Source organism: Micropterus dolomieu, linkage group LG15 (assembly GCF_021292245.1).
Source record: "Micropterus dolomieu isolate WLL.071019.BEF.003 ecotype Adirondacks linkage group LG15, ASM2129224v1, whole genome shotgun sequence".
In the NCBI taxonomy this organism is placed as follows: domain Eukaryota; kingdom Metazoa; phylum Chordata; class Actinopteri; order Centrarchiformes; family Centrarchidae; genus Micropterus; species Micropterus dolomieu.
The window spans coordinates 7,122,555-7,147,460 of NC_060164.1; the positions used below are offsets into that span (position 1 = coordinate 7,122,555).

At 41.1% G+C, this 24,906-nt stretch overlaps 1 protein-coding gene across 1 annotated transcript in view; it reads right to left on the reverse strand.

Annotated features, from left to right (window-relative positions):
- The window catches only part of cdh23 (cadherin-related 23), a 126,189-nt gene that overhangs the window by 42,472 nt on the left and 58,811 nt on the right, over nt 1-24,906 (reverse strand). Inside the window, exons 11-21 of the mRNA XM_046070202.1 lie at nt 13,147-13,211; nt 12,150-12,387; nt 10,164-10,269; nt 9,773-9,900; nt 5,335-5,407; nt 4,315-4,431; nt 3,761-3,873; nt 3,466-3,573; nt 1,351-1,540; nt 889-1,034; nt 271-490 (exon numbers count right to left, since the gene is read on the reverse strand). Of these exons, the coding sequence (XP_045926158.1) occupies nt 271-490; nt 889-1,034; nt 1,351-1,540; nt 3,466-3,573; nt 3,761-3,873; nt 4,315-4,431; nt 5,335-5,407; nt 9,773-9,900; nt 10,164-10,269; nt 12,150-12,387; nt 13,147-13,211 (1,504 nt within the window). The remainder of the gene's footprint in view (nt 1-270; nt 491-888; nt 1,035-1,350; nt 1,541-3,465; nt 3,574-3,760; nt 3,874-4,314; nt 4,432-5,334; nt 5,408-9,772; nt 9,901-10,163; nt 10,270-12,149; nt 12,388-13,146; nt 13,212-24,906) is intronic.

Genomic DNA, 24,906 nt, shown 5'->3' on the forward strand with positions numbered 1-24,906 from the left:
CAGTTTTTCCATTCCCCTTCTATCATGTTCACAGCAGTCAGACCATTTTTCTCCTTTTAGGATTTTTCACATCCCACCAGCAGGTGGTAGCATCCTTCTCAGCACATTCCTGAGAAGTCAGTGGTTAACCATCTGCCATAATGAAGTAACTCTTCACCTCAGGCAGTATGCAGTCACTTGACAGTTTCATATGTGGGGTCATTTCAGAGAGAGCAAAGGGGAATCAGACCCAGTTTCTCATCATCACCTGCCACATTCGCACATTCTCACCTGCGACAGTGAGGGTTGAAGTCGAGGTGCGAGGGAACTTCCCTGCATCGTATGCAATAATTCTCAAATGGTACTGGCCAATCTGCTCACGATCTAGGACTGCCGTGGAGGTGAGAATGCCAGTAGAGGTGTTGAGGTAGAAGTCGAGGCGAGGCATTCCCATCTGTAACGCCATTGTAATCAATCCGTTCTTATCTTCATCCGGGTCCTCCACCTGGACCTAGAGACAGAGAGAGGAAGGGAGAGAAAGACCAAGGAAGACCACAGGAGGTAATTAAAAAGGTAAAGGATAGCTGATGGTTTTGTTAACAAAGTTTAATTATAATTGGATAGCAATGATCCTGATGTAGTTCCAGGAATCTATTTGGAAAGCATGTTTTAAAATAATCATGTCAGAAAATGATTCATGGTCATTGTTTCCCTAAAACTGCTTGGTGAAAAATATGAAATGCTGACTAAGTGACCACGTAAAGTCTTCTCGTCTGTCAGTTACTGAACTTCTTCCCTAAATATTTAGTCCTTGGAAGGTTTATAATAGTAATAGATGTAGATTTTGCACCCCTAAAATCCAAACATTTCAAAAATGCCATCATACATGAATAAAATCTTATATTTTACCCTAAAAACTGAGGATCCAATGGGCAGTCCCTCTAGCACTTCAGCCACAAAGGGCAGGTTGAGGAAAGTTGGGTCATTGTCATTGAGATCCAACAGGTTGACAAACACTGTGGTGCTCACAGATGCACGCAGTGGAGGTGTACCACCTAAAGAGGGCGCCAGAGAACATATGAAGACACACTCATACACATCCCCCCCCCCCAACACACACACACACACATCTCATGGTCAAAGGAGTTTATTAGCCACAGTAAAAAAGTTTCATGGTCAACATAAAACTTGAGGAATAAGGTTTGAAAAAAGAGGCTAATCGCTCAGAATTGAAAGCTCTCCACTAAGGATGATATAATTCAAGCTTGCTTACAGATGGTTAAGGTGTTTCAGGAGTCAGACAAATTTACACAGTGAAAGGCAAATACAAACGCAAACTGCCATCCCACCACACACATACACACTACTCACGGTCGACAGCTGAGATAATAATGGTCCTCATGAGTACTGTGTCTCTGGGGTTGGAGTTTTCTCTGTCCAGAGTTACCCCACTGGTGCGGATCTTTCCTGTACTGCTGTTGATCGTGTAGAAGGGGTTTTCTGGACTTATACTGTACATCACTGTCCCATTTTCCCAATTGTCAGGGTCCACTGCCAACACCTGGACAGGGGAAAGAAAGGAAATCTGAATATCCTTTGGCTGAAATCTTAACAATTCCCCAACAAGAGGTATGATTCCCATACCGTGTATGCAAGAATCCTAGTAGTTTAGTATTAACAAGAAGAACTTAAAGATGTGAAGACAGGAAAGATGTAAGACAGAAAATGTAAGGAGAATGGAGGGGAGAAATGAGCAAATGAATCAGGGAAGGAAAAAGAATAACCACAATTATTGTAGTAATTGTAATAAGAACATTCCCATCTGACCCTCAGAGCATCTTCACACACAACTCCTTCCAACTGTTCTCACACATCAGTAAGCTAAAAGAAAAATGGTAACGTCTCTTTTCCGTCACAAAGTGGCGATGGGTGATGAATTCGTGAAGCCGGGAGCTCGGCTGAAACACTGGCTGATTTTTAAAGAGCTGATCAATTATTCAGCACGCTGACTAAAAACGCTGGAAACTAGTTAATTGGTCATTAGAGGAACAAAGGTTTTGCAGGTATTTAATTATTAAGGGGACATGGTAGGCAGGCATCTCAGAGGCCCATTGATTAGCAACTGCACAGACAAAGGTAGGGGATATAAGATGTGTGGAAGTGTCTAGCCGGGGCCAGTTCAACTAATCAATTCTGGCCTGAGCAAAGCACATTAAAAGATGGTGAGCAAATATATTAGCCTTGTCTATTGAACTGTAACCCTGATCTGACTGCAGAGTGGCAGAAGAGAGAATATTGTTTTGAAAAGAGGTATTAGAGGAGGCTCACTGCGTGTGTGTATAGTTGCTGAATGTCAAAGGCTGCAGTAGTGATGGTGGGGTGAGCTGAGATTTGAGCAGGCTGATCCTTGCACTGGGCACAGCAACCAAATTCATCGGCTCACTGGACACCTCCAGGAGGACTCAGCAGGTGGCCTCTTGTCACCATGGAAACACTGGTTGGGCCAGGACTACATTGGGGCCAATTACAGGACTACAAGCCAGGGTGGTCCGATTTATTAAAAAGTGGTCAGAGGGGGCAAGTCCACTGAGCACATACAGTATGCATCGCTTTGCTGGATGCACCATGAATGAATTTGACTGAGGAATAGCTACAAGACAGCAGGAATAAAAATGTAGCAACCTTTTAGTAGCACCACACTTGTATCTTTCATTTCTCTTTTCTTACAATTTTCTCCATTCCACTTTCTTTCTGCAAGATGGGTTCTTGCTTCCTTTTTTCGGCCTAGCAGCTGAATAATTTGCTATAAGTATGACTGCAGGCTACGTTTTAATTAGCAATTGGACTCCCTTAATTACACTCACTGACGCCTCTTTAATTAATGGACAATCAGGGCTTAATTAACAACAACACACTGCCAAAGACAGCAGCAGGACAATGAGAGCGTTTGGGCTAATATTAGAGTGTTTACTTTGTGATGACCTACGCAGTGATGGCAATTTGACCATCAGGAGTGGATGAGTATGCACACAGATGTGCTGTACTGCTTTTCATGTCATGAAAGCCTTAATGATCTTCCAGTGAAGATAGTTGTATTACAGTAATCTACAATTTTCACACTACGACCACTCTCCTGAAACCTGAAGCCAAGCATTTTTATTAAAACACACCTTTTGCCTAATTCAAGTTTGCAAATTCAGAGTAATCAAATTAAACCACAGACTAAAATAATGAATCAAAACAGATAAAAAAACACCTCTCAAGGATACTGGTGTCCTCTCTCCATCACATTTGCATACAAAAAGTAGAGGCCAACATTTCAATAAACTAATTCCTAATGTTTTCAACGCCACCCAACCTATTCGAAATAAAACAAACACTAAGAATTATTATTGCAGTGTGTTCATTTGTGTACCAGTTCACACAGCTAGTTCCATCAGCTAGTCAACCAGGTAAAGTTTACCACGTTGGGCATTGTGCACTCACAGAAATAACGTCCGTGTTCATTGGGCTCATCTCCACTACATTGGCATTGTATGGCTCATCTCTCCACACAGGGGCGTTGTCATTGATGTCCAGGATGGTGATGTTCACCTAAACAAAGTGGGAGTGAGTGAAACATGACATCATGGTTTACAAGCCAAATAGTCATACTAGCCTACAAGATATACATACAGTGGAATATAACTTTACCCAAAAGGATAACTGATTAAACAGTGGAGAGGAAATAATTTTGTTCTGTGAGGTAGGATCAGAAGAATGATGGCTGCAAAGTGGTTACCGTGGCGATGCCAGTCTTCTGCTGAGGGCCCACCCCTCCATCCACAGCTCTGACTATAAGTATATACTCTGACTTCAGCTCTCTGTCCAGCAGGGCTGTGGTGGTGATCTCTCCTGAAACACACATAGAATCAGGTAAAGAATATTTAAACAAAATACAACAACCAGGACGCCCAAGTGACTGACAGACACGTCATTACAAAGCAGCTTCTAATGTCGGGATGAATTAGAATAAAAAACAGAACCCCCCCCCCCTAAAAAAAACTCAGTCACAAAGTCCCTACATGCAAATTGAAGAGTTTAACAAGGAAACTTAAAAGGTACTGTAGACACAGATCTAAATATGCATAGATGCGTCATTTTCAGGCCAAGTGTGAACTGACACTAAAAGGGTTTCAAAAATTTTTAATTTGACAAGAAAACTGGGATCTGACCTCAAAAAATCGGTCTCAACTTTAAGTATACTTTCAGAAAATAACACAAACGCACGCACATCCACACACGTACACACGCGTGCACACACACACGCACACACACACACACACACACACACACCTGAGCGCGAGTTGAGACGGAACTGAGAGGAGCCCTCCAGGGAGTAGATGAGTGAGGCCTGGCCAAACTCCCGCGAGGCGTCCAAATCAGTGGCGTTCACAAGCAGTACAGTCGCCCCTGTGGAGAAGAGAGAGGGATGAAGGGAGTAAGACAGAAAGAAAGTTACAACTCATGGAGTGGGGAAAAAAATGAACAGACTGAGTCTTGGGGAAAATATGTGAAGTCGAGTAAAGAGGAAAGTCAGAGAGACAGGCTGCAGAGACAGACTGAGATGGCATTCAGAGAGCTAATTTCTTCACCGCCCCCATCTACAGCTCAACTGATGGCATGGCAGTGAGTGGGTTTATGGATTAGTGGATTATCAGCTTGTTTGGCACAGCCCATACTTGGCACAGGCCTGATCAATACCCCAACAGGCAGGGGGATGAGAGGCTAGCCAGAGCTGCAGGGCTAGCCCTGAGCTCAGCCTTGCAGCCCAAGCCTTAGGCCCCCGGGCCAAGCACTTTAGCCATAGTCCCCTAAACCTCAGCCCTGGCCAAAGCCGCTCAGCTATGTGCTCCTTCAAATCGGGTCCGAGACACAAAAAGTGTCCAGCGTCTACTGGAGCCCAGAGAGAGAAAGGGGCAGTCAAACATCTTATTTCCCTCCAGCAACTGGAAACTAATCTATTGTCTGGGATAAAAGAGTCTTCTGAATGCATGCATGAGAATGAATATAGCAGCCAGTTATTTTGCCTTGAATAGTCAATATCCTGCATTCTGACTGAGAATTTAAAAACATTATGCAAAATCAAAACAAATAAGACAGTTAAGGCCAGAGGAAGCAACTCAAATAAAACATAAAAAACATACCCCCAAGAAAGCAGAGCTATTTGTTGAATATGATAATAGTAAAGGCAATATGTGTGCTATATGCAGTGTTTGAGATATTTGGAGTGTTTAAGTGTGGTGTTTGTTGTGCAGACCAGAAAAATGCAGTCTAGCAACTAAACTGTGACCCCAAATGTATAAAGTGTCTCACCGGCAATAATGTTCTCTGGGATTTTGACGATGTAGGGCTGCTTGCTGAATTCGGGTGGGTTGTCATTTTCATCCTGGAGGAGGTATAAACATCAACAACAGCTCAAATCAATGTGCTAAACAATGATAAAATGCAAATGGTGCTTAAAAAAGAAAGAACTAAAAAGGGTTTAAAGCTGTCATCACACATTAGCACTGAGAGTAACATATTTGGGAATTAAGTCTCTAAGGATCGCAAAATGTTTTTTATAGTAAAAGTAGTAGTAGTGAATGATGGGTAGTCAGCTGATTAAACTGATATCTCTTCAAGTTGTGGGGTTTAGTTGTGCTGCCTGACATTTAAAGTACATGCAGTAAGCTAAACTAACTATCCTAACCAGGCAGTGCATTGTAGTTAATTGCATTGATTGCTTTAGAACTGCAGGAGTGAGGAAATACTGGGCTTAATTCAAAAGCGGGGGCAGATATTAAAAAGAAGACACATTTGCAATGATAAAATCGTTCCAAACATTATTATTAATGGCATTACCTAAAATAAAGGGCAATAAACACCTGTAATTTGACAAGAATGAATGGCTACAGCATGGAACAGCATCCAGTGTCAGGCGGACTTTCCCAGAGCATTTATATTTCTCACAACCTCCCACTCATTGAATTAGACTCTATTTCACACCAACACATCCAGTTGTGTGGCTATTCACAGAGAGGCTCCCCACGGTGTGAGCTGCTGAGAAATGTTAACACTTTAACAACAGTCACTGGCACCATTATCTATCTGGGCTCTGTGTTACACTGGTGCAAAGCATTGTGTGCATGTGATGCTGCCAGCTACTGATAAACCCCTGCGGTGTGAGTCACAACACTGTGGAGGACAGAGAGAGAGAGAGACAGAGAGACATACAGGGAATGCAGAATTGTGCACACCTCTCCCTGTTGATTTTGGCATTCCAGCATTTCCTCCATTCTTTTACAGAAAATTTCTCCCTCGTGTAGGATGTGTATAGATATGCTCACTGACTGGCCTTGCATATATTGGAATATTCCAGCTGGATTCATCCATTCTGCTTTGTCATTTCATCTTTTATGATGAAAAGTTACTTGTATAATGGATGTCTATCAGGGGAAGGAGCTCAAGAGCCAGTAAGGTACTATTTATGAGTTCTGGTTGCTCATTATATTTTTACTGCTGTGTTTGTGGTATCTTAGCAAAGATCAACATTCATGTTAATTATTCAAGTTAACAAAAATACAAAAAAACAAACAAAAAGAAAAATATTTAAAAGATAACACCTGACAGCATGTTACACAGAATATTCAGCAGTATTTTAATAATGTTATAGTTAATAGTGAGGTATAAGATAACTGCATGCAGTAGGAGAGCAAAAAAACTCCTGTAGTTTAAAATGTATGAAAATGTGTTTTCTTCCATTATGTATGTAAAGTGGAAAAAACCCTACTCATAATCATATGAAACATATTATGTAACTTGCTATAAAACTGTCGACATGTGTTATACCTTTGATCAAATACATCTCAGGTCAGCCGTGTTGAATGGGCACACATGATCTCCTCACTGCCTTTAACTAAGTCAGACCCGAGTCCAGAAAGCTACAGTGAGCGCAGAAAACCTCCACCCAGATCTCTAATCAGACGTGGATCAAAGGGATTTGCAGTGTCTTAGCTAGTGTATGCTACGTTAGTAACATATGAAACCAACAGACTTCCAGTATGTGACATCATGAGATGGTCTTTCATACAAGAGAAAAGAGAAACAGCACATAACATTTACAAAAGAAAATGTCAAATGTGATGTAATCAGCTAGCAGGGAAACATAGTATTTTCAACTCTTCAATATATTAAAACATCTTTGATCCACGTGCGCCTGAGTAGACGTCTGTGACTTTCTCCAGAGCCCTAAAATAAGACATTAACTGATAAGACTAAGACTGACAAAGGCGACCGAACTGGAAGCTCAGATAGCTGCACATACTGTGCAAATAAAGCTGTAGTCAGACATGGACCAAAAGGTACTCAGCACAATTGAAACAGTGAGGAAATACTGAAATCCAACATGTACATGAAGTTAAAGATATATGAAACAATCCACCATGAGCTGGCTAACACCTATCACACACTGGATCAACGTTTAGATAAATACAAGACAGCTTAGTCTTCATTCAGTACACATGATATAACTTTCCATAAGTGCTCTGGCCTGAGAAGCGAATTTAAATGAAAAGATTTCTGTAAACGTTTGGAGATTGTGCCTTTGAACATGGGGAGACTGAGGAATTTGTCACAGGGTGTGTCTGCCGCAGTGCCAAGAGAGTCATTAAATAAGTTCTGAAAAAAATACCACGCTTTGGAGATATATTTAAAAAGTGTGAATTAGAAAGATTTTCAGCTAAGAGAAGAAGAGTCATCAACAATCCAGTTTTTCACTTTAAGTATCTTTCTGTAACCAAAAAAACAAACACACTGCTCATTAGGAGGGAAGACACCAAGGGTTTGTGTCTCTGACAGGACAGTGACTAAATACAAACACCTTATATTGAACAGCGTACAGTGTTTACAAGATAAATAGCTGTAGATATAAAATAGATTCAAAATAGATGGACAACAGGAAACTGCAAAAGATAACATTGTATATGAAGAAGACTCCATTACACACAAGTTGGAGATGAACACATAGCAAGTGATCAGTTTGCATCCTGTAGAGTATTAGTTAAATTCTCTTCTCTTATTAATTTGCATGCTTATTATTTTCATTCTATTAATCAAAGATGCATTAACAGGTATTCATAACATTTTATGTTGCAGTCAGTCAGTTTCATTAAAGTTTCTCAACCAGCTAATTTTACTGACTTGGAAAAGAGTTCATCTCGTGACTGTGAAATGTTGAAGACAATTAGATCTCTATGTATGTATGTTTAAGTATGGTTGTGCATGTGTCTATAAAGCTAAAAGACTGTCCCATCGGCCGAAAATGCTGAGTAACGATGATAAATGAAAAACAGTCACTGGCTTTTGGATTTGGTCAGACTGGCCTGACCTCAGTGACCTCTATGAAAGCACTGGAGTGACACTAGACTGGCTGAAATCTGACTCTGAAAGTGTTTTTGTTTTTGAGAACATTAACCAACTCCTTGATCCATGTCAGTGACATCAAACATCAAATAACATCTGCTAGTAGATTTACATCATTATAAGCATAGACATCAGGTAAAGCAAGACTTGCTACTGTACATGTGAAAATGAATGTGTATAGTAGGGATGCACCAAATGTTCGGCCACCGAAATTAATCGGTGGAAAAAAGCAAAGAAAAGCACTTTCGGTGTTCGGCCTAATACGTCAAAAGATCGAATAAATGTTAGTGAACAATTTCATTGACATGTCGGCAGTGTGGAAGCATTTTAAAGTGTCAGAGAAAGATGCAAAAATGGGTTTGTAGACTCTGTTGCTGCTGAATTGTCTCTTTGCACATCCACTCCATCTGTGGCTGACTTCTTAGAAAAGGAAATAAGCGGAAACTGACCCGCTTAGAGTGTTTCTGTCACTCGTTTCAGAGGTGGCACACATATTCAAGCCTGTATGGTAAATCCACTGAAAAAGACCAGAGCGAGCTGACAGGCAGGTTAGCGACTTTATCCTGTCGTTTTCTCTCTTTACAAAGACAAGTGTTGTAGTTTGAGAGTCTGACCTGAAGAGAGGCTGTGAGGTCTTCATGTTACGCCAAACGAGAAACATAGGTGTCATTTACACTGGGGACGCTGGGGACATGTCTCCACCACTTTTTGAAAGCATTTGCTAAAAGTTTTATGAAAATTAGCTTGCAACAAAAATGTTAAATAACAAATAAAGATTCTATGAGAAAGGTTTATTTGCACAATAGGAAAACATGAAATGCATGTAAATATAGAAGAAACAAATCTGCCCTGTCCAAAAAAATAGCTTAGGCTAAAAAAACAAGCTGCTTATTACTGCATTATATTCGATAATATTTTTATAGTCTGATTTTTCACCAGCCACATGAATTTTGTTTCCCTTCAACTAAATAAAGACATTTCCATCATAAATTGGTGCAGAAAATGTCTCTAGAATGCAGGAAATTAAGAGTTCCGTTCCGAATAAAGTGTTCCGTCTCACCCTAATCTGAGCCCTTAAATGTCCACACCACTTTTCAACACAAAGTGACACCCTTGAACACATACAACATTATTTATCAAATTGGGTCGGACTTGATGAATTTAGCACGAGGATACACATGTGACATTGCCATTGTGTGTCCTGTCTCGTTAAATAAAAGTTAAGTGAAAAAAAATCACAGGGCAGGAGTCAGGACATACGTTTGCCGTTCAAAGTTCAATTTGACACATGAGCATACATAAAAGTACTAACGTGTGTGAGGGTGTGTGCACTTTGCAAGGTTGTACTTACAATCACCTCCACTGTGACAGGGACTGTGCTGTTGAGGGCTGGGTTTCCACCGTCTTTGGCCATCACTGTCAAGTATATCATCCCATTTGGAATTTGCTCGTAGTCCAGAGGATTGGTCACACTGATGACTGAGAAGGGGCGGGGGCAGAAAGGATATTACTTACAATACATTTGGGACGTGCAGCAACTTCAGAGCTCAGCAAGGTTGTGGGTCAAATGCCAAACAACAACCAAAAATTACACAAGCATCCTGTAAAAACGCATAGAAACTATTCTACAACTTAAATGTGAGTTTAGCTAGTCCAGATATATACAACATCCCTGCCCATATTAGTATGCTCTCAAACAAATTATATACTGTGGCTTCATACTTCCAAAAAATAGAGCGTACCTGCGTAGCCCTCCACCATGATGACCCTGAAGTAACTGAGGAAGGCCGTGGCTGAAGTGATGGTGTATGTCAGGAGGTTGTTGGGAGGAGAATCCTCATCTATAGCCTGTGGGTGGGAGAGTGGAGGATGGGAGTGCCTTTAACATATGCCTCAGTGACAGTCAAAAGTCCACAGAGAGAAGAAGTTTTGAGTGACTGAGACAAAACGACGGACAGTGTAACAGGACAGATGCTGCCGTAGACAGCGCTAACATTTATGCGTGTATGTTTGCACAGCATGGGCGCGTGTGAGTCTGTGCATATGTGTGCAGCCAGGGGGCTGTCAGTCAGTGATGGCATGTTATTGGACAGATTAAAGCTGATTTTGGCTATAAGTGGTGCAGGCGTCAATACTGGATGAACACCAACCGAGCCAAGACAAGCCAATCAGGAAGCGGACAGATGAAGCTATACTTTGCGGGGCTAATCCACAACAACATCAACAACAACAATGACACCCCCTCATTATTCTCGAGTTGGCAGGAACTTAAACATGAGTCCTCCGGCTGTGTGGAGAGTCTACCAGGCCTCACTGGCATCATTAGAGGCTGGACAGGTTGTCAAAAACACTCACTTATATCTTTCCTTAACACGCAATGTCTACTCTTTGATTTAATGCCAAAGTGTTGAGTAAGCAATACCTTTCTTCACCACAACTTAAGCTGTGACTTTTCTCTTCCAGACTGTCTTCCAATATCAAATTTCAACAAATAGTTTCTTATTACAACGTTTACCACTCATAGGTAAGAGGAGTTGGGTCCAGCAAATCAAATAGAGTGAAAATGGAAGTAAAGGAAGAAGAGAAAAGTGTAGAGAATATTTAAAAAAGGTTTTGAGATGATAGAAAGCATAGGCATTGTTGTAGGAGGCACACACCTATTAGTCAAACAGCAGAAAAGCCTATATTTGCTTTGCCTCTAAACCTGTCCTCTCCTATCTATTTCAGTATTTTTCCCCTTTCCTCCTTCTCTCCCTGTTTTCATAAAACAAGGTGTGTGTGTGTGTGCAAATCGCTGACACAAAGAATTGTGCGACTGGCTTCCCCGTTCCTCTCGGGCGGCGTATTAATATCAGCAGGTTAGCTCAGACTAATCAAACACAGTGAGCCAACCGTTGAGCCCAGTCATCAGCTCAACTCCCCCGATGTAAAGGCAAGCCGCCACAGTGAGCTGTGGCAGGGGGAGCCACTGCTGTACCCACTGCCACAACACACCTAATGGTCTTTCTCTTCAGGGCGCAATCAAAGAAAACGCTGAGCCATTAGTTACCATTGTGCCTGTGTACCTCTGCCTTTTGTGTGGCAGTGACTGATGGCCAACAAGCCAGGCCGACCTGTTGTTCTTGGATACAGTGCACACAAACACATAACTGCATGATTATATTAACACAGGGGAAACAAAGAAGAAAGAGCAGGAGGGCAACAAAACCAAAGGCTTGTGAGTCTGATGACTTGTGGTATTTGTGTCAGGATGAGATGAAAGTTTTGTTGCAGGTTTAGTTTGGAAGTGAATGCACTACTATATGTGCATGTGTACATAGTGTATTATTCAGGGATCTTTGTGTGAGTGCACAGTTTGCTATACCTACTTGCATCAGCATCTTTTTAAAAAAAACGTACCCCAATTCACTGTGACTCACCACTGACAATCTTAATTTTATAATTTACAAAAGTGTTACAGTTTTAATTGAATTTTAAATCAATAATAAATAAAACATTTTTGGTCTAGCTAAGTAGTTAATTTTTTGCAGGCAAGCAATTGTTGCTAAGCAACACTACAATACTATTATGAGTATTGATTTTGGTTTAGCTTATTAATATTTAAAATCAGAGATGGTCGCAGGTATATGTTTATAGGGTATTTTACTGCTATAAACAGTGTTACTGTCTTTTAACAAGCCTCATATGTCTGTTAAACTCCATACGTGCGTGTTTTCCACACGCCTCACCCTGACTCGTGCCACCGCCTGGACAGTCTGTTCATTCTCTCTCAGCGAGCCCACGTAAGCCTCCTTCTGGAAAATCGGCGCATTGTCGTTGACATCTAACACATTGACGCGGATCCTCCCTGTCGTCTCCTCCCCGCCGCCATCCCTCGCTAGCACAGTCAGCGTGAAGCGCTGCATCAACTCGAAGTCCAGACTGCCCCGCAGAGTCACCCAGCCTGTCACATCGTCCAGTGAAAACCTGCAAGAGAGAAACAGGCAAGTAATTATCTTTTTCTCATTATCATGCTATACTAACTTGATTAATTTTGTTCAAGAACACAACTGGATATGTTTGCAAATGATAACATATTACATATTAAAGTTTCATGTTATAACAAGAAAGACATTAAATCATAGACATTATTTGTTAGTTATTGTATAGACATCAGATAAAAAAATGTGTGTGGTTGGAATGCTCACAATTCTGTTTTTCTTGTACTGTTGCATTCAGTTTCTTATAGCCTTAGTAAAAGGAACATTATAATGCATGACATGATTGTGTCATCCTAGTTAAGTGAAGATAATTATAATAACAATCATATCAATCAATCATAATGATGCAACATGAAAGTATATAGACATAATAATAAGAAAGAGATCTTGTAAAACAAATAAACATGACTCTCAGTAAGGGTAACAGAGAAACAACAACAGCAGGAAGTTGATACTGAAGACAATGAACAAATAAATAGATGGTGTGTGTCTTTCTGTGTGTGTCATTTTATACATTTGTGGCCTGAAGAGAGCAGGCGTAAAGAAAAGCGCCAGACATCATTGTAGCTCAGCTGTCTCTGGCGAGGCTGTGCGGCACAAACAGCACAGTACAATCAGTCGCAAGTGGCCAAATAAATGAAACATTTATGTGATTGTGTGGACTGTTTGAGTGTGTGTGTGTGTGTGTGTGTGTGTGTGTGTGTGTGTGTGTGTGTGTGTGTGTGTGTGTGTAGCTGTATCTTACTGGTCTGGCTCATCACTGAAGGAGTAACGCACAACACCAAATGTGCCTACATCTGCATCTGTAGCCTGGACAGAAAAGACAGGGAGGGAAGTTTACTTTTAAAATCATGTTTAGTTCCTTGTAAAGTTTTATCGTATATTCAGCTTCTGTTGTCCATCCGTTTTGTTTCTGAACGTGAAATTGTAAGTTTTATTTCTCATCTACTTTGACATTTGTTTCACATGTACTTAAACAGTTTGCTCTTTCAGGATTCATTTTCAAATGTATATTTGAATGTATAAAAAGGTGAAAAAAGAAACTTCCTAAACTCTTCATCAAGTTTAATGTTAAGTGTATAATTATGTGTGGCTGCCTTTTTCAAATGCCATTGTGAGAACTGAATGGAGGGAAGTTCATGGTGTACTGTAAGTTACCACAAGCACAATGTGGCAGGTAAGTGCAGTGAAGTGGTCTGCAATTAGGGAAATTAAATTATGATTTTTTTCTTACAACCAGAACTTCCTGACAGTGACATGTTCAGAGTTTCGTGTTATTGTTATGGTATGATCCCTCAGCATACTTTATGCCATTGTGCATGTGTGTGTGCATACTTGTATTAGGATAATAACAGTGTTTTTAATGGCATGATACAGCCAAATGGCTGCATATATCATCTGTCAGTGACTTAGTGTTGCTCAATTTCCAAAATCTCCCACTCTAACAGCTGTGTATGACTTTATGTTAAAACATGCAAGCCACGCTTCACTCGGAGGTGTTGATTGGATTAAATCTGATGGGATATATTTTCCTCATTCACATGACCCATCATAGCCTTAAAATCAACAACAACTGCTGTCATATGTTTTGCAGAGAAAATGGGTGTCAAAGAAATGCAACATAAGGAGCAACACTTTCAGGAATCTTGTACTTTATGAAATGCCACATTAGCACAATCTGTCTTTGTAAGCACATGCATGCGTATGTGCACACATGCACATACACACTGGGTGTTGTGTCGGCGCTGATGGATCGTGGCTGGAGAGGCTGTTGTAATAGAGTTTCACTTCAGTGGCTCTGCAGTCAGTTGAAGGGCCAAACTCGAACGCGTCTGCAGCCTGCTCTGTCAACCACGATGCTGGTCACTGTGATTCAGTGATGCCCTGATACCGACCTTATAATGTAGGACTGTGCGTGTGTGTGTTTGTGTGTGTGTGTGTGTGTGTTCAGGGCATATGCTTTTCTGCATTGCAGTTGTGACTTATACACTTAAACATTTGTGAGCAAATGGGCCAAAATGTGAGTTAGGTAATGCTGAGCTTCATTTTGGGCTGTTAATGTGGATGTATGTGTGCACGTGTGAATGTGTCAGGATTCAGGGAATATCTGTGCATTTTAAATTGAATGCATTTATGGTTATGTGTGTGTGCTTTGTGTGTGAGTGCCCGTCTATGATGCCTCTCACAGATGGACCAACGGCTGCAGCTATCAATGTGTTTTTTCTCCTTCTAAAAATTACACCATGATGTTTAGCTCAAGCCCGTAATTTCACAGAGAGCTTCCACCGCACCATCCTGGATGGCGAATCAATGCGTCTTTTTAATGTCCAAATGGCCCTCCCTTTGTTGTCAAGTGCACCAAAGCCCATCCTGCTGAACGAGTAGAGAGTGGGATGCTAAATACGTGTGAGGTGTTTGGGACTCCAGTCAGGTTCTTATATTAACCTTCGAGTTTTCGTCTGTCGTGTCTCGATGACCTCATCATTTAATGCCACTCAACTGCTTCTCCCCCTCTCTCCTTTTGAATTCCTCCCTCCTCCTCCTCCTTTATCTCTCCCTTTTTCTTTCTGTCTTTACCTCGCTTTCCTCCCTGCATCCCGACCTCCGCCTCCATCTGCACTGTCTCCCCTCTCCTCTACATATCTCCCTTAGCACACGCTTCCCCCTCGATGCCTCCCTCCCTCCTTTGCTCCTTCTCTCCCAGGTGAGTGACAGGCCCATAAGTGCTCCAATGATAGCGGTGGGGGTGTTAGCGTGACAGCTATCGAGGTGGTGACAGGAGCCGGGCTCAGCCTGGGAGCTAATACTGCCGCTGCTTCCGCGGCCGAGGCCCTCTCGCCATACGACAGACAGAAAGAAAGAGAGACAGACACACAGACAGAAAGAGAGAGAAATAAAGAGAGAGAAAGTCCCCCCAATCCCACCCCCCATCATTCTCAACCCATTCCGTGTCTCTCACCAAACAATCACCATGACAGTAAAGCCCAGTCACTTTGCCAACTGCTTGCCAAAGACTTTTAACTTTAGACACAGAAGGCCTGCAGCAGATGGATGGTAGAGATTGGTTTGTGCAGGGATTTGCTGTAACTTAACACCATGGGCCCGAATCCTTGACACCAGAGTATTATGCATTTGCCCCTCATCGTCATGGTAGCTTAAAATTTTTTTGGTTGGGGAATTGGAGGTGATGGAAAAGTTGGCGAGGTGGGGTGCACAGGGAGAGAGCGAGTGTAAGATTTAATGAGGAAAGAAATGACATGGAAATAAAGCTGGGCAATGTGCCTATCTAATGTGCCTAATAATCTCACTGACAATTGCAACACGCATTTAAAGTACCAGGATCGTTCACAGGGATAACTAGTTTTCATTCCAAATAAGCAATGGATTCATAAAACATCTCTTTTTAGGGGCCCTCCAAAATAACTAAATAATAAATAAAAATGTATGGAGGATGCATACGTGCTTGCCATTGGCTAAGATGGTACAAAATCCTGTTGGCTGATTACCTGTTCTCTTACTGCCAAAATGCCCAGAGATGATGCAATGGCAGTATGTGCTGTAGATGAATACTAGGCCTTGACTCCATTGATGAAAATCTCCCCTGCACTAAGGACCAGGGCACTGAGCTATCAGAGTCAGCGTTCTGATAAAAATCCAAACTAAGTTGTTAAGGAGTTTCTGCACAAAGAGTCAGTGCGCAGCTGATTGCCAATATAAACTCTGCAAACCCTAGGCTCCTCAGGCAGTAACTACAAAAGAGAAATTAGTTCTCAGTTGACCAGTTTGGTTAAATGATGTGTTTCTTCCCTTCACAGAGGCGAAGCCAGCAGCCAAACACAACTCCGTGTGTGTGTTGTTATGTGGGTGTACCTGTGTACCGGTGCACTCATTTGTGTGTTGCATGCCTGTTTATGCATGTGTGCCAGTGTGTGTGTGGTGACTGGATGGGTGTACAGAGTGTTTTCGAATGCAAAGTATAGAGTGTACGTGGGCGCATATGTTTGTGTGCATGTGAAAAGGATACACATGGATAGAGACGCACAGTGTTCCCAGGTTCATTCAGTCTTGGGGTAAATATGCACCCCAACCATTTACAGTATAAACCTCTATTATCACACTCAATTGCTTTCAAGAGAAAGCGGAAATGAGAGCTTCCCCTCACCAGCAACTGAAAGACAGGGGAAGTATATGTGTGTTTGTCTGTAAGCTGGGGTTTGGTTGGAGGGGGTACAGGAGCAGATTATCAGCCGAGCTATCTAATGGACAGTGACGGAGGTTAAAGCTGTGTAGGCTTTTCTATCTTGAGTGAGCTGGAATTTGAATTGATTGGCTCCTAAAATTGCTTTTTCTGCAGGAGCTTTGAGAGGCATGGAAAAGGAAACCAATTACTGACTGTCAAAGTCTGCTGTCAAAATAGAGATGACCCCCAGTCCAAACACAAACAACCTCTTCTGTCTCACTGTTGCACACCTAAAAACAGTCACAAAGAATAGATAACAAACATACACTGACATATGCGCAACCCCCCCCCCCCCCCCCCCCCCCCCCCCCCCCACCACACACACACACACACACACACACACACACACACACACACACACACCATCACCACCACAGTGAAGATGTCCAGTTTCTGACAATCATTGTGGGGGAGACAATGATGAAGACACAGTTGTCAGGCTATCTTCCTCAGCTTTGATTCCTTAGCTCCGGTTAGCTCCACTCATGCGGGCTCCTTTAAAAGCTCCAGCTTTTGAATGCCATGACAAGATCATAGATCAATCTTCACAAAAGTGGGTTACAGAGATCTGTTCTTTTTAAATGAGCACCCCTTTGTGTTATCACTTTGCATATTATACTGTGTATGTGAGCCGCACAAAGGAGAATCTATACTTCTGCATATTTAAGTGGTACATCATCTCAGCAAAATAAAGTGCCTGTGAATCAGCAGTGAGGAAGTTTGTGACTTGCCTTGCACTCACAGGAACCATGGGAATCAAATGCAAATTCAGGGTGAGATATGCATGTCATGTCAGACTACGCATCACAATTTACAGCACTCAAATAAATCACTTTCTTCATATCTTCTCTGCTCTATAATCATGAGTAAAATATATGGATAAGCATACATGCCTGTATGTGAATAAGCTATTGGTCCTAGTTTCTCTTGTCCATACTGGCTGCAAAGAGGTCCCTTCCTAACACAATATGAATATAAGAGATGGGGAACCAAATCCACAGTCTTTGTTCTATGCAACAATGTTTTCCAAACGATAGCTAAAGCTAATAGGCTAATACAAGTTTCAGCAGTCTTTTGTAGTACAAAATTCCATCATTGTTCTTACACAGACAGTGCTTTCTTGTAAGATACCCACTTGCTTTGTCTAACTCAAACTGCTGAAGCATCATATTAACTTTGGCCAGTTGAGAACTTGTAGAAGCAGCAGCCTGTAGCTCCTCCAAAATTCACTACACTTTTGTTCTGTTTTTTTCCCGCCTTTATTGTCAAAATACCTGTTACCTATGACATAAATATACTGATTGGAGAAGGAAGACGGGATTTTGGATTAAAGAGCAGCGGACCACGAACCACACGGCCCGGTCAACTGGACCAGGCACCATGGTGGGTGACGCGGTCACTCAGAAGAGAAGAAAGAGAGGTGGGATAGGAGCCATGTTGGCCCAACTTTGACTTAAGGCTGTTCTTAAAGGTTCGGTCTGGACAAAGGGACATAGGTTGGCCAAGCAACGGAAATCAGAAACTGCTGTGCCCACATCTTTACAGAGACCTGCCCCATCAACACCCTTAAACAAGCACTCAGTGAGTGGACCGTGTTCCGAGCTGTCAGCGCAAGACTCCTGCAAGATGTGAGGAGGTGGACACTGTTTCCATCTCATCTTGTTGCTGTATATAGCATATTGTTTTACACAATTACTAATCTGTTAAGTTCTGTGTGTAGCATGAAGGGACTATAAACTTTTGTTTTGTTATAAAACCTTGTGTTGTATAATGACAAATAAACAGCCTTGTACTTACATGATGCATTTTTTCACAGTGTGACAAAGGACAAGTCAAATATATTATATGTCTAGTCCCAATACAACTAAAGGTGTGACTGAAAGGACGAGGTGAACAAAAGAATGAATTTAACTTAGTTTTAGGCTTAGCGGTGGGCTTCCCTGTCTTCTTAGTAACCTTGGTCTGTTTCTGTGTACAGAAACTGCCATGGGATTGCACACAGCTTGCTTGTATCTCTGATCAATACTACTGAGCAAGACTGGAAGCAGCACAGTAGCCTGGAAAAAGCATAGAAACTCACACCATGCTGGGGCTTTCCGGACATGTGTCCAATTAATGATCACATATCACATACAGTACATGGACAGCTACTCACTCAGCATTCCTGTGACTAAGCTAATAGGTGAATTTATATATTCTCCTTAATTTTCATATCAAATGTACAGCTGAGTGAAATGATGTGAAACTCGAACCTCTTCAGCAGAGACAAGATGCAAAATCTCTCACCTACGAGGATCAAACGAGGACTAACCACATCTCTTGCCAGTCCCCCAGCTGTGACCTAGTACACCTGCGGGGGTTGATGGGAGCTGTGTGTGTTTTAACTGCGGACACTTCAGCGTAATGGCAATGGCGAGTGTACGTTTACGACTGCTTTATTCCTATAAACATTAACGAGCAGGTGGGGGTGCTCACAGCCTGCCGACGGGATTAAACAGCCTGTTTCTATTATCTCCTTACCACCAAGATAACAGCGAGAGAGAGAGAGAGAGATTTTTAACATTTTTTTATAAATTTTTTTTTTAAAACAATGTATACTTTTGTTAAAGAACAGTCTGATAAAGTCGTGTAGATGTCTTCACAGGACACTGTGACAGCTTGCAAGATATGCATGCATACATAGCCACTTAATAATGATTTCAACCACATGTGAACCATTGGAAAAAAACAGCTTTTACCCATGGAGTAAGAAGGAAAGAGGAGGAGAGAGATGGAGAGATAGAGAAAGTTAGGGAGAGGATTGTATCGTGGGCAGAAACTGGAGACGTTTTGAGCTGCCAGTGAAAGGGCTTAATGCAGAGCTCTCTGTGGCTGGCAGCTTCACTTTGCCGGGAGGCCTTGGTCCTCCCCCTCTCTTTCTCTATCTCTGTCTGTCTCCATCCTCAGTGATGAAGGAATGAGATTAGCACAACCAAAAGGAGGATGTGGACAATGATAAAGAGTGAAGCGTATACTACAGAGACACACTGAATACAAGAGAGAAGACAAAAAAGCAAAAGGATGTACATATAAATGGTTATGTGCTGAGAGAGCAGGGTGGAGGACAAGACATGCCACAACCACAGACAGTGGACACTGCTAAAAAAATGTCTTGGTTCTAGCTTCTCAATTGTGGTGATTGTCAATGTAAACGGATTATCTTCTATTCAGACCCCATCTGGGGCTTTAGGAAATTGCGATGGATATTTTTCACACATTTTCTGGACCAAATGATTCATCAATTAACTAAGAAATTAAATTGATCATCAAGTTTTAGTTTTTTTAAATTTATTTTGGCCCACAATCATTTACAGAGACAAAAAGGCAATTACTCAAACACCAGCCCTAGTTGATTATGTAATCTTAGCACAGCTGGTCATTCAGTGTATTTTTTTTAACTTTACAACACTGTAAAGTATTATTTTTCAATATTGTCTGAAATGGATGAATGGATTAATAGATGACCAAATAAATGAACTGATGGAGCCCAATCCTTTAGCTCCATTACACTCCCCAACTCTGTTTTCATCTAACTTGGAAACTGATAGTGAATCAAGTATGGGAAAGATCAGACTAAACACAACTCTTTGCTTCCACTTCTCTGCAGGAGAGAGCTGGGACTCACCCCTTTTATTACAATAATGAATTATAATTACTGACTATTACCCTATAAAGGCCTGTCTAAATAGAGGCGGTAGCAAAACAACCTCCACTCAGTAATTTATAACCTTCTGCTGGAAGCATTTATCATTGTGCCTTAGCCCTCAAACATATTGCATTTGTACAGAGCCCATAAAACACACAGCATGGCACTGGTAGAAGACACAGAAGACCAAATCCAAGAAGAATTTTGCATCCTATATATATATTATAGATACAAGACCAACTATAAGAAGAAAGGAAGGTGCAGGCAAACTATACTTCTATATCCATGTTAGACCTGCATATATCCTCATCTAATATCCTCTAAGGTAGAGCCTGATGGGTAGAAAGAGTGAATGGATGCAACACCTGAAAACCATTAGCAATCTAATGGTAAAACAGAGAAAGGGGAAAGCAACAATAACTGAGGGCATACAATAAATAAGAAATGAAAGAAGGCAAATTCTCAGAAACCCAAGAAGAGAAAATCAGAGTGATTCCACCGATACGAGCAGCTGCTGGTGTCTAAAGTCTCCAGGGTAAGGAGGAGACAGAAAGCTAGAGTGAGAGAGAAAAGGACCCAGACAAAAGAGTAAATCACAATAAATATTTATAATGATAAGTAATGCTGCAGACCATAAATATTAAACAGCCACTGCCTCTGTGTGTGTGTGTATGTATGTGTAGTCCTATGTTAAGCATAAGTGTCCACGGGGACGCAGGAGTACCGCATTGACTAACATTGTACATAAGCTCTGATCAGATGAGCAATGAATATTAACCCAAACAAAGCATTTCAATTACATTAACAGATTGCTTGTTTGGCAATTTTAAAAAACAACTGGGAACCAACATGCATAATTTCAATCAGCATAGGTATAAAGTATTATATAAACATCATCCACACAACACCCTTTTACATACAAAACACATTTACCACACTATTGATATACTGCACAACTGCAGAAACACTTTCAATCCTCAGGAAACAGCAATGAACCAAGCTCTTGAATATAAATACTTCATTGTGAGAGAAATGATCTCATAGTTATTGTAATAGCAGGGCATAAAACCTAATTTGATGATCCTCTCTGCCATTGTTGGTACTAAAAACATGGAGGTCCAGATTGCTTTACAAGGGTACTTTACTCATTGGTTTGCACTTTAGTTACTTGATCCATTTCAATCACTGAAAACTTTCTCAAATTAAGTTGTCATGTGAAGATTCAGACTGCAAATTCAGCTCTTCACCAATCTCAGAGTGCAAATTCAGCTCTTCACACCATTGATGCTTTTTTCCTTAGTTTTGTGTGGAAAAATCTTGTTTTCAGACCTTTGACATTATGATGCCATGATGATATTGTCTCATCACTGTCAACAGTAATGCAGTCAGTAATGACAAGAGCTGTTCTGAATGGCCAAACACTTTGCTTAAAAATCATGATACAATATTTTGGTGTTCACATATTTGCAACAGTTCCAAAGGTTACCTCCAACATTATATAAAGGAATAGTTCAACATTTGGGAAACACACTTAATTGCTTCCTTTTTGAGAGTTAAATTAGAAGATTGAAACCACTCTATATTAGGGTGACCAGACTCCTCAGTTTTCCAGAGACAGTCCCCGGTTTTGGTGGCCTGTCCCTGTCTGAAACTGTCCCCGTTTTTAACTGTATAGACTGTATCAGGTCTTAACAGACCTGAAATCAGATTTTACGTGGCCAGAAAGACTGGACAGCAGAGCATGCAGGTGTCGTGCCAAAAAGTGATCGTCTGCCGAAAACTGATTGCCGTCCGTGGGAGCCCTCAGCAGAATCATTAAGCTGTATCGCCCAGTCATTGTTTACAGTTTATAGTGTAACCAGGCATGACATTTACGCGATTATAGCCAATAATAGAAGCCTGTTGTTGCTAATGGAATATGTGTTTGGTAAGCCTATGTGTAATATCCTTGTTTATATTTTGAAAAACGGAATGAAGCCTATAATTAACATGACTTAGGCTACTGCTGCTATATATAAAATAATAGACATGATCTCTTTTGCAATTATCCTTACGACTCTACATTATTTAACTTGCTGTGTACCAACCAATCCAGTCCTTTTTACCTGTTAAAAGAGACTGCAGCTCCTACTTATTGACCGAAAGGTAGATTCTGCCTCAAAATGACTTGATTTCATTCAGAAGAGTTATTAGACAGATTTTGAAACCCAAATCATCTTTTTTATTTCATATATAATACCATTATATTTTGAATGACATACTGAAGACCAAACCAAAAATGTCCCCGGTTTTCATTTCAGAAATCTGGTCACCTTAACTCTATATACTCAATACAAAGCTGGAGCCAGCAGGCAGTTAGCTTTGCTAAGCACAAGGAGTGGACACAGGGGGAAACAGCTCTGTCCAAAGGTAAAAAGAAATCCTCCTTCTGGCCAGCATCTCTAAAGCTCCCTCATTTACGCAAAACCAAAATGTAAAAACCGCAGTTTCCCCCTGATTCCAGGTCTTTATGCTAAGATAAGCTAAATAGCTCCTGGCTATAGCTTAATGCACAGACACGAGAGTGATCAGAGTGGTGTCAATCTTCCAATCAAACTTTCAGTAAGAAAGCAGACGAGACAAGAAGCACACTTGTCAATATGTCTAAAACACTAAAACTATTCCTTTAATGAATAATGAATTTTCGTGTGTTGAAGAATGAAAAACTTGTCCTCCCTTTTGATACTAAAACATAATTTGGCCACCATCTGTTGCACCTCACAGCCATCTGACAGAGAGCACCGAGAAGCTAGTCTCAGTCTAGCAATCTGGTTATATTAAAATGCCTTGAGTTTTTCACTGCACTTAGCAGACAGTTTGAACTGCTGGAGGAGATTAAGTGAGACAGGTACGCAGAAAATCAGGAAAATGAAAAGGTGCCCAGTATGTGAGCACATCAAATGACACTAAAAAACACAGTTCAGAATAAAATGAAAAAGTAGAAGTACAATGTAATGCAGGCTCTGTAATAACAGAACCAGTTGTTAGGACACTCATGCATTAATTTTGTCACAATTAACACTTCAACTGAACATGCCTTTCTGCAGTTGGCAATCGACATAATTTGTCCTTAACAGTGGGGTGATGGACAGGTTAAGTTATAATTTTACCTGGTGCTGACTCATAGGAGTGGGTTGAAAAGCATTCTTGCATAAGACTGAATGTAGCCAAGGCTAGATCTACATTTCTGTACTCTATACTTTAAAAAATATAGCCAGAACAGGTCATTCATTAGAAGAAATATGACCTATGCATTTACCAAAAGGACATCATCCTTTTTGTTCCACTTCTACTCCCACTTCTGCCTGAACAATATGAGGCAGAAAACCAGCAGTTTGACGGATTTAACTTCTTTCTGTGCTTCACTTTAGACTTCATAACTTATTTTATACAATTCATGGATGCAATTGACCATTCCAAAATAAATACCTCATTATTCACACAAACACGAGTGAGCCGGCTGTGTCGTGTTTGATCAGACTGCAGCATATAAATAAACACGATCAGCCATTTTCATTGGATTACAACGGTTGTAACATACTGTCTAAATTACTAATGAACTAAATTATGACAGACCCACATAGGTAAACAAGTCTGTGCAAATACATGAGCACACACACCCATACATAGTAAATTAGAAATGGTAAGTCCTACAATGACCAATGACATTGTCTGGTTTAAGCTATGTGTTGACTTTGTGGGAGTTTAGGGATATATATATATATATGCACATATATGTTTATGGGGATGTGTGTGTGTCTGTGTCTATATCTGTGCCTCAGAGCAAAGCTAGTTGAGCTAGTTGGAAACATCTGGTTTATTTTGGTTTTTTGTCTCCAGTGGCAGAGAGGGCTTAAGTGCCACAGGTGTGTGTGTGTGTGAGAGAGCAGGTCAGAATATCAAAACCCTCATCTAACAGTGTATATATACTGTGCTGCCATCCATGCCTGTGCAGTCCTCACCGAGAGCCGTCACATCTCATTCTATTTACAGCCCATTCACTCTACAGCCAGCAATCAGGATTCCACGCCGGGCCGCAAACTCCAGCACGAGGCCAACATCAGCCAGGCTTATCAGGTATTAGACTGCCCTGCAATCTCCATTTCATGAGCACCCAGTCTATAAACACTATTGATTTTCACACCATGCTTTTTGCACTTGAATCTAGTGGATTGAGGGTGTTCAGTCACAGGAATGACTGGTAATGAATAATAATGCAGAGTTTTGGGGAGATGGTGGGAGAATTTTTTCCGATCTGGTTGTAGTAGTAGTGGCTGACGGTCAGGATAGCAGTTGAGAGTGAGCTCTGCTGAATGCTGTGACTCTGAGAACATGAGGTGGAGCCGCCTCAAAGACACAAGAAACTAAATAAAGGCTAACAGACCTGGAAGGAATAAATATCACAATATAATTTCTGAAAATAATTCTTAAGCCCTGTTCTAATTGGATTAGTTCTAATGAAGGTGGTCCTGACATTATTATCGACATCTGTAACATTAATCCAAAAAGGAAAAGTAAGACAATTTGAGCTCGTCTGATAA